Source organism: Rutidosis leptorrhynchoides, chromosome 5 (genome assembly GCF_046630445.1).
Source record: "Rutidosis leptorrhynchoides isolate AG116_Rl617_1_P2 chromosome 5, CSIRO_AGI_Rlap_v1, whole genome shotgun sequence".
NCBI classification, from domain to species: domain Eukaryota; kingdom Viridiplantae; phylum Streptophyta; class Magnoliopsida; order Asterales; family Asteraceae; genus Rutidosis; species Rutidosis leptorrhynchoides.
Window position 1 is genome coordinate 29,668,601 of NC_092337.1, and position 10,829 is coordinate 29,679,429.

Here is a 10,829-nt window from a genome sequence, read left to right on the forward strand (position 1 = left end):
GATTCCAGATAAGAATAGTTATGGAAATATCTTCAGAAATATGGAGGATATTTATAATGAAAGATACGATGATATCTTAGAATTTCTAATATCAGAGGATGATGAAGAATATTGTCTATAAGGGTTTAGTGTCAGGAGCAAGGTATTCGTTAATGACTTCAGCAGACACTGAATCATTTGAATTCTTTGAAGGCAGGTTCAGTCTTTTTGATTTGTCCACAGCCTCCTTCATACTTTGCTCAATCCGTTTTCCAGTTCCAAAACTTCTCTATTTCTGAGCTTTGTTAATACACTAATCTTTATCATCAAACTTTTTACTGCTAAGGTCGTTTACAGTTTTGTTGCTTCATCAGCATTTCGAGAACTAGTTCGCGGTTCAGAGTGTTTTTCAGAAACTTCACATTCGAAGTATGTAAGCCTTGGAAATAGACGTTATGTATAACTGTTGGCGTCAACATGCTGTGAGATTTCAAAATACTGATTGCTAATTCCCAATGATTCGTATGACAATTCTCGTTACAAGAGGCAGATGAGTAAATGATGAGGTTTCGATAAATATAAAGATTCTTCGGAATGCCCAAGATCAGTGAAGTTGTTGGTAAGTTTATTGCTAATGTGGTGGAATATGAAAGGTTCTCCGGTAACAAAAGGGTAATCACATATATCAAAACTATGATAAGGCTACTCCGAATGAAAAAATCAAAGTTGTCTTGCTGGAGCTGTGATATAATTTGCTACTTTGCAAAGGAATTGCAAGGTTATTTTGGCTAATAAATGCCAAAAGATCTGACACAGATATGTGTTGAATTATGACTTTAGTTTCGAGAGCTTTTTAAGTACATAACTGTGGGTAATATGTGGTTGGATCATCATCTCGATTGCTCATTATTTGAAGTGTCTTCAGAGATTTTCGAAGGGTTTGAACACAGATTGTAATCGTTTGTATACATTTGATGTTCTAACACACTTTTGATGTCAAAGTATAGCTTTGAAAGATGTAGGAATCTAAAAGTGATGGTACCGGTTATATCTCGAATTGAATTCTGAGATTTTAAAATCAGAATATGTAATTAGGTTTGAATGAGTATGGTTGTTTTGATTTCTATGAAAGAATGTATATTATTGTGAAAGTAGGAAGTATAATTGATAATTTGCTTAATCTAATTCGAAGAATGTAACATATTAATTGTGAATTTATATCTCTCTCTCAGGTATTACCTACCCGTTAAAAAATTTTCACAATTAATATTTTGTACATAAGAATTTTATTACAGTCTTTATGAAAATATATATGTATATATTCTCCTCAGATGTAACATAGATTTTAATGAGTTAATACTAAATTAAACTCATTCAATTTACGGTTGGAACTAGAATTGAATAATTTCTTGAAGGCTTTAGAGGTTACATAAGTATTTCTTCAATAATATTGAAATTATGAATCAATACTTCGTTATTTGTTGAGATGTGATGTTGGTTTTCGTTAAATTCTTGTGAACTTCGCAAAGTACGAATGATCTTATCTGAAAAGTTTCGGTTACATCAATGATGAAGTGTAAAATCAAATATATACTTGATTTATTAGGAATTGGAACTTGTTGAATTGAGACAGAGATTGTAGTTAACGATGGTTAAGTTGCGGGCGAGGGATGTACATTATTGCATATTTGTAATATGAATTAACCGAGTAGTTAAGATTCACACACAATAGCTTAGCACGGAAAGATTTATTTTTTATTTCAAAAAATATATATATATATATATATATATATATATATATATATATATATATATATATATATATATATATATATATATATATAATATATATATATAATTTCTTCAGAGGGAATGAGTTAATTCTTCATAACTTGTTGATACAATATACACGATATTGATTCGTAATGATGTCCACGGTGATTCTTGAACTGACGGAGTTTGTGATGTTATAGGTGTTGTTGATTCTGATGTTGACTGTACTGACGATGCTGGTGACGTTGACGGTACTGTTGATGCTGTTGATAAAACAATTTTAACTTGTTAATCACACACCATTTTTGTCAGGGTTTCTACTCTTCCTTCTATCATTTTGGTTTGCTTAACTGATTTATGGTTAGGGCTAGATTAGATAATCTCTAAGACTTTAGAGATTATGTAATCGCTGCGGAATGTTTCTCCAGTGAAGTTATGAATTAATACTTCGTCAGTTATTGTTGTTGGTACTCCATGGTATCTATGGTGCGTATGACGTTGATGCTCGTGGGACAGATTGTGAAGTTGAGGTTTACAATGCGGTTATGGTTGGAGGTGGTAATGGAACTGTTGGCGTTGATGATGGTGGTACTGGTTATGCTGCTGGTGCTGCTGCTGGTGTTTGTAATCTCTGCACCATATTCTCCAAAGCCACTACCCGAGCGTGAAGTTCGTTGACTTCTTCTATTATTCCAGGATGATTGTCGGTCGGAACGAGCGGATAAATAAAATATAGAATTTGATGTAGTATATAATCATGACGAGATACCCTGGAAATGAGAGAGAAAATGGTGTCTCGAACAGGTTCGCCGGTAAGTGCTTCAGGTTCTTCGCCAAGAGGGCAATGTGGTGGATGGAAAGGATCGCCTTCTTCTTGTTTCCAATGATTGGGGAGGCTACGAACCCATCCCCAATTCATCCAGAATAGGTGATGACTGATTGGTTGATCCATTTCGGTCACACTGCTTTCGGAGCTTGAGTGAGATTCCATTTCGGAATCCGAGTGACTTGAACTGATGACAAATTCCATTTCGTACGATTGGATAAAGGATTTTCGATATAAAATGATTTTTCGGCTATCGGGTGGTATTCTATTTACATAGGATATCTATATATAGAGATCAAAAGATTTCATAGATTACGGAGGAATTTGCGGGATATGTCAGGCAAAGTTTAAGTAACAGATACGATAAGATATGATTTAGCAGATACGCTAAGATATGAATTTTGTCTATACACTACTCATGCAATTAATGTAGCAAGATGTGTCTAGACTAATAATGATAAGCAGGTAATTTCCTATGGATGATAAGCAGATGATTTCCGACCAGAAATGATAAGCAAAACTTTTGACATGCAGACACGGTCGAAGTCCAGACTCACTAATGCATCCTAACGACTTATCAGTTAGACACACTAATGCAGAACTGGTTCGCTAAGACCACCGCTCTGATACCAACTGAAAGGACCCGTTCATATACATTATAAACGATTCACAATAGTTGATTACATTGCGAGGTATTTGACCTCTATATGATACATTTTATAAACATTGCATTCGTTTTTAAAAGACAATCTTTCTTACATAAAAAATTGATAGGCATGCATACCATTTCATAATATCCACTATCCAACTATAAATTGATTTAATAATAATCTTTGATGAACTCAATGACTCGAATGCAACGTTCTTCGAAATATGCTATGAAAGACTCCAAGTAATATCTTTAAAATGAGCAAATGCACAGCGGAAGATTTCTTTAACACCTGAGAATAAACATGCTTTAAAGTGTCAACCAAAAGGTTGGTGAGTTCATTAGTTTATCATAATCATTTATTTCCATCATTTTAATAGACCACAAGAATTTCATTTCTAGTTCTCATAAATATACGTCCCATGCATAGAGACAAAAAATAATCATTCATATGGTGAACACCTGGTAACCGACATTAACTAGATACATATAAGAATATCCCCTATCATTCCGGGATCCTCCTTCGGACATGATATAAATTTCGAAGTACTAAAGCATCCGGTACTTTGGATGGGGTTTGTTAGGCCCAATAGATCTATCTTTAGGATTCGCGTCAATTAGGGTGTCTGTTCCCTAATTCTTAGATTACCAGACTTTAATAAAAAGGGGCATATTCGATTTCGATAATTCAACCATAGAATGTAGTTTCAATTATTTGTGTCTATTTCATCAAACATTTATAAAAGCGCATGTATTCTCAGTCCCAAAAATATAAAGGGTAAAAAGGCAAATGAAACTCACCATACTGTATTTCGTAGTAAAAATACATATAACGTCATTGAACAAGTGCAAGGTTGGCCTCGGATTCACGAACCTAAATTAATTATATATATTTATGTGTTGGTCAATATTTGTCTAACAAATTAGGTCAAGTCATAGTGTACCACAATCCTAATGCTCGAGACTAATATGCAAAAGTCAACAAAAGTAAATTTGACTCAAAATAATTTCCAAAAAATCTATACATGATTAATATATAGTTTAAATATCGTCGTTTTATATTTTTAAATATTTTTAAAAGATTTATTAGAGTAAATAATATAATTTATTTATTAATAAATAAAATTTTATATTATATTTATATAATAAAATATACTTTTATATATATTAAGTAATAAAATTTATAGGGTTCATTTAATATTATAAAGATAATATGATAGGTATTATTAAAGTAAGTTATTACACGTAGTAAAATATGTTTGTATCAAATATTTATTTGATAAAATAATATCTATAATGATAGTAAGTAAAAGTTATATTATTTTGTAATAATAATTATTATTATAAAAATATCAATATTTATAATTACTAAGATGACATTATGATAAAACGATAATTCTAATTATGATAACTTTAATATTTACGATAATTTTTAATATTATCTTTAAAATAATAATTCTATTTAAAATAATAATAATAATAATGATATTTTATAGTAACAATGACATTTATATTAAAATGATAATTTTTGTTAAAATAATAGTTTTAATACTAACGATAATTTTAATAATAATAGTAATGATAAAAATAATAAGAACGATAATTTTATCTAAATCAATATCTTATAATATTTTAATTTCATCATGATACTCTTACCCATTATTTCCTAATCGTTTCGTTTAATAGCTTTTAATCGTCTTTTATATCGTGTTCGTAATAATGATAATAATAGTAATCAAAATAATTAGGTGTTACAAATATTTGTTTTAATTACACTAATATTAATAATGATAGTTACTATAACATTATTAACGATAATACTAATAATTATCTTAATGATAATATAGTAATAATAATAATAACAATAACAATAACCATTTTTAAATAATGATATATATATTAATAATGATAATAATAATAATAATACCAATAATAATAATAATAATAGTAATAATAATCGGATAATAATAATAATACTAATTATAACTTTAACGATAATAACGATAGTAATAAAAAAAATAACAATTTTTAATGATAAATCCTTTTATTGATAAAGATAATAATAATAATAATAAGATAAAACTAGAACGACGATAATAACGACGATAATAATAATCATTTTTAATAATAATACAAAAATTCGATGGACTATAACTTCAAATCCGTTCATCGAAATCATTCGATATCTAAATGAAAAGTTCTTAATTTTTCTCTAGCTTTCCAACGACATGCATATCTTATACCTTATCTCAGTTGCATATATAACTAATTCAGGATTCAACATAACCTAACTAAAGGCAATATCAAAAGTACAAACATGCATAATCCTATATACTCGAGCACTAGTCAGGGATACACTATTAGTATGTAAAAGTTAAATTATGAGTACTCACGTATCAATATTGAGATTCAATATTGCAGGAAAGGTACGTAGACGCAACGGAGATGATAAACACTATATTGATCTCACGAGCATACCCATGAACCATACCCAATCACCTCCATAGCTATAACCCATAATTTTCTTAATCCAATCCCACTCGAAAAACAATTTCGAAATCACTAGGACAGCACTCTGACGTAATATTTTATGTATACTAATAATATCTTGAAATAATACAGAGTAAATATATATATGTAAATCGATTGAGAGAGTTTAGAGAAAAATATTTTCAAGTTTCTTATGAAATAATGAAACCTATTGAATTCTATTTATAATAGATTTTTGAATTATTAAAGTAAATTATTAAAGTATGAATTATTAAAGTGAATTATTAAAGTATGAATTATTAAAGTGAATTATTAAAGTATGAATTATTAAAGTGAATTATTAAAGTATGAATTATTAAAGTGAATTATTAAAGTTAAAGTAAAGTAAAAATAAAGTAAAGGTAAAGTTTAAGTATAGTAAAAGTATAAAACTATGTACGTATAATACGCGTATAAATATATATAATATTAATTTAAATCGTTATATATATTTAATAAAATAAAATATAAATATCGTTATCTTTATCATACTGGTTAAGTAATGAGTTGTCAAAAGTGATTCTAGATATTTATAAAAGTTATATACGTTTTAATAATAAAGTTCTTTTTAAACTGAAAACGTTTTTGTACGTTTGAAACTAAATCAAATAAATATAATAATTTTGTTTTCCAAAATCAAATATATTTTTAAGAATCATTTTGTTTAAAGGTTAAAATAATGGAAATCGTTATATCATAAAATGTTTTAGAAAAGTAGAATCATATATATTCATAATAGGTTTCAAGTTTTTAAATTACAGTTTGTTGGTGAAGCATGGGATAAAGTTCAAAGGTTAAATAAACGTATGAAATCATCTTAATGAAAAATGTCGAGTTACATAACTTGTCGATATCCAACATCTAAGTTATTTACACTTCACGTTCTTACTTATAAATCACTTTACCATTTTCCGAATGTTGTCAAAAAGAATAGATTTCTTAAATCACAGTGGACCTCATAACATAGACCCGTAATCATATCATAATGTATCTGATAAATCAATCATTTGATATTATCTTCTAATTCCATCGATAAACATATTGAAACAAATACGTTCATGTAAAGTATTATACGTTTAATACTTTATTAATATTCTCAAGTTATAATATATATATACATATATATACATATTTATTTATATATAACGGTTCGTGAATCGTCGGAATTTGGTCGAGGTTATAATGAATGTATGAACACAATTTAAAATTCTTGAGATTTAACTTAACAAACTTTGCTTATCGTGTCGGAATAATATAAAGATAAAGTTTAAATTTGGTTGGAAATTTTCGGGTTGTCACAGTAACCATTTTTGTGTATAAAAATTTGAGAGTGAAATGGGTTAGAAAAATAAAAATTGAGAGTGAAATAGGTTTGAAAGTGTAAAAATTTGAGAGTATAATGGTGTATATATATATGAAATGAGTTGAAGAAAAAAAAAATCTACTAGCCGTTGTAAAAAAGAAAAGAAAAAGAAAAAAAATTAAATAGGACGTGAGCCCACAAATCGAACGTTAGAAGGGTGAGGGAGTTGGCTGGCGGGACCTGTGGCAGTTTGGTGGTGGTGGGGGTGACACGGGTGGTGGCAGGTGGCGGTGGCTCTCACGAGCCATTGCGATTGGCCTAAAAACCAACACCACCAATACTCAATACCACAAACCAAAACATCATAATCAGCAAAAAACATAAAAAAAAACAACCAACACGAGTCACTACTACAAGTGGTCTAAAAAAACATACAAAAAAAAACCAACACGAGTCACTACTACTGGTCTAACAAGCTAACAAACAACGACACAAAACAATACTAATTCGGGTTTTTGAACCAATTTAGTGACATTAATCAAATCTTTTTATGATAAAGATATGTAGATTGCAAAGCCCAACGGCCAATACAACTAAATACAAATTCCTCATTCTTTCATTCCCATTTATTTTGTTCGTGTATACAAAGAAAATATAAAATCAACAAACAACAGCGCATTTTAAACAAACCTCATCTTTTTTACTAACATGCACACACAGTTACGATACAAATTGGTTTATGAAAAGTGTTACTCACTCAATCAAATTCATATTATAGTTTCATTATTATGAAATTATTATAATGAAACATAAATATAAATATAAATATAAATATAAATATCATTTTCTACTGAAAACCACACCAAATTATTTCACTAATAATAAAAGTCATTAAAATCACATAATTAAAGAAACAAACCAAAAATTCAAAGCCGCAACAAGACCAAATCTAAAACCCTTAATTTCAAAAGCACTGTTACTATCAGCTGCTGCATCAGCTAAACCACCGTCCGGAGAATCCGCCGGCGAATCCGCCGGCGAGTCAGACGCTGCCGGTGTAGACTTTTTCTTCTTTTTCGACGCCTTAGGTGACTCCGCCGGTGAGTCAGCTTCCGGTGCCGGCGCCGGTGCCGGAGAAATAGCTCCTTTAAAAAGCTCCTTAGGTAACAACACCTTATCAATTGTAAAAATAATTAACGGCTGCTGATCAATCAATGTACCTACAATTTTCGCTGTAACGATACTCGTTTTAATCGTTACTTGATTACCGTCATTTTGTACAGTAAAATCATACTTACTAGCTCCGTCAGTTGCTAACGTGTTCATTAAACCGTTACTTGATTTCAACATAGATAACGAATTATAAACAGGTACACCGTGAAATTCAAGTAACGATTGCTTATCACCTACACTCAGATTCTTAAATTTAGGCATAAATCCTTTAAAAGCATCATCTAACGGACAAAACACCGTTAAACCGCCGTCAACATTATCAGCGTAAGTTTTCATCGCATCCGAAGCTTCTAGAGCTTCAGCGAAATTTTTACATCCGTGAGCGGACATTAACGACGAGATATTAACAGCTGCCGGTTCCGGCGTCGGAGCTTCCGCCTCCGCAGACGGCAACATACTACTAATCTGAATTACAGATATATTATACGGAAGTTCATGTAACGATTTAACGAATGTAGCATCGGTTCTACCTGAATCTTCGCTGCCGAAACCTACTTTACCGCCTTTCAGATCCGTTATATTAACGAATCCGTTAGATCCTGATGCCGTTCCGGTAGCTTGAAACATCGTAGCAGCTAACGCCGTTCCGTTAGTGATTTGATGAAGTTTTTTAGCACCGAAGTAATCGAGTAAAACGTGAAGTGATAAAACGTTTTTCATAGCGAAAACTGATAAATGTTTGCTCAATAGATCTGACATACCGGCATTGTTAACGGCACATACAGTGATTGTTTGACGGTTGTTGATTTCATCAGCGAGGTGTGTGATTGTGAGGTAATGATTGAATGTTGAGAACTCAGGGAATTTGTCGAGGATAGCGGTGATGTTGTGGCCGGAAACAGTTGCACCGGAGAGAAAGAATGTTAGAATTGAGACTAGCACTGCCGTGAACGCCGCCGTGGAACGGTAGTGCTGCATTTTAACAGAAATAGAGTGTGTGTGTGTGTGTGTGTGTGTGTGTGTAAATGAATGTGTGTTTTAGAAAGCAGGGGATTGAACTGAAGTTGAGAAGATATGAAGATTTAGTTTAAGTAAAAAGGGGCGTAGTTTTTTATTTATTTACAATTTAGCCACTGCTGTGTTTCTAGCTGTTACTTATCATTAACGGGTCTTCATCGACCGTTTTTTAATCAGGATATTTTACACTTTAGGTCTTATAATTTAAAACATATTCAGAACTCGTCCTTCAGAATTTTGTCACTGAGAAGGCTACTTAAAGATAGTAACTTTAGTTTTTTTTTTTTGCTTTATATGACAGAAAATTAAATTAAAATTGTAGAACGCATTTAATCACTATGCATGGTCAGAAAAAATCACCCATCAGGCCATCACTTGATCACCAAGAATGCCATTTGGTTAAAGTTCTTGCATAAGTAAGGTAAAAATTTAAGTGAAAGATAACATAAAGAATTCAATAAATCTACCTATCACATATTGATTAACTTATGTTTTCGATCATTTCTATCACCATAATCTCAAAGTTGCATGTAAAAAACTAATACGTAAAATCAACCCTCTTGCACCCTTACACCAACTGTTCCCACGGTTAACATGTTAGACTAAAACCGTGTAAGTCATAATTAGAGTTGCATGTAGCAATCTATGTAGGAGTGTTAATTATTTTGGTTTTTGATTTTCCAGAATTATTCGGTGCTTTTTGTAAGGTTATGAAACTTATGAGGGCAAATAAAAAATAGAAACCAAATTCAAATTCAAAACAGAGATCACAACCAAAATGAAAATCGAATTCAAATTTGATTCAGTTTCGACAAAAATCGAAAAATATGATAAAAGAATTTAACCAAAATAATCTTAACATATCGATTTTACATTCGTCTTTTGATTTTAAAATCGATTTTTCCTCCATATATATTACAGTAACAACTTAATATATGATTAGGTGAACTCAATTTTTAAATAAACCAAATTCGAAAAGGTAAAACCGAATCAAAAACCAACTTCAATTTGATTTTTTTTATTTTATTCGGATCGACTTTTGTATTAATCGATTTGAAACCAAATATTGAACACTTCTAAATCTAGGTCATGTTAATATTTGGCCTAATACTTTTTTTTTTAAACAAAATAATTTATATATAACTATATCAATATTTACATATCTAAATAGTTGTAGCATGCATACATTTGAAATGCATGGCTATGCATTTACCATTTGGTTTCCTCGAGCAACGTACGCGAAATAGTCCTACATATTGTTTGGTCAATCTTTCATGCCTACACATTATTGTTACAATTATTCCCGAGTGATAATCTGCGTGTGTCAATCTTTCAAATGCACTCGAATTAATCAACCATCGATTCTAATCACGCTGAATCTTGTTTGGTCAACTTATAGGTAGCTCAGACGAAATTCTGTTTTTATTTTTTATTTTTCCAAACGTCCATAATGTCTTTCTTATTATCTAATTATTTTCAAGAACGGGTACTTAAATTTCAAACATAAAATTTAAGATGTAAGAGTCGTGTTTACTGCATCTCAAAAAGATTGCGAACAAAAGATTTGAGATTCTTCTAAT

The 10,829-nt window shown here is 30.6% G+C and overlaps 1 protein-coding gene across 1 annotated transcript; it reads right to left on the minus strand.

Annotated features, from left to right (window-relative positions):
• Positions 1–7,908: 7,908 nt before the first annotated feature.
• On the minus strand, positions 7,909–9,237 carry LOC139847975 (fasciclin-like arabinogalactan protein 2). Its single transcript, XM_071837716.1, has one exon. It carries the CDS (start codon positions 9,208–9,210, stop codon positions 7,957–7,959), a length of 1,254 nt encoding a protein of 417 aa, XP_071693817.1. The 5' UTR covers positions 9,211–9,237; the 3' UTR covers positions 7,909–7,956.
• Between the last annotated feature and the right edge of the window lie 1,592 nt (positions 9,238–10,829).

Coding starts and splice junctions, on each gene's coding strand:
- LOC139847975 (XM_071837716.1), bottom strand. CDS start 9,210: ATGCAGCACTACCGTTCCACGGCGGCGTTCACGGCAGTGCTAGTCTCA.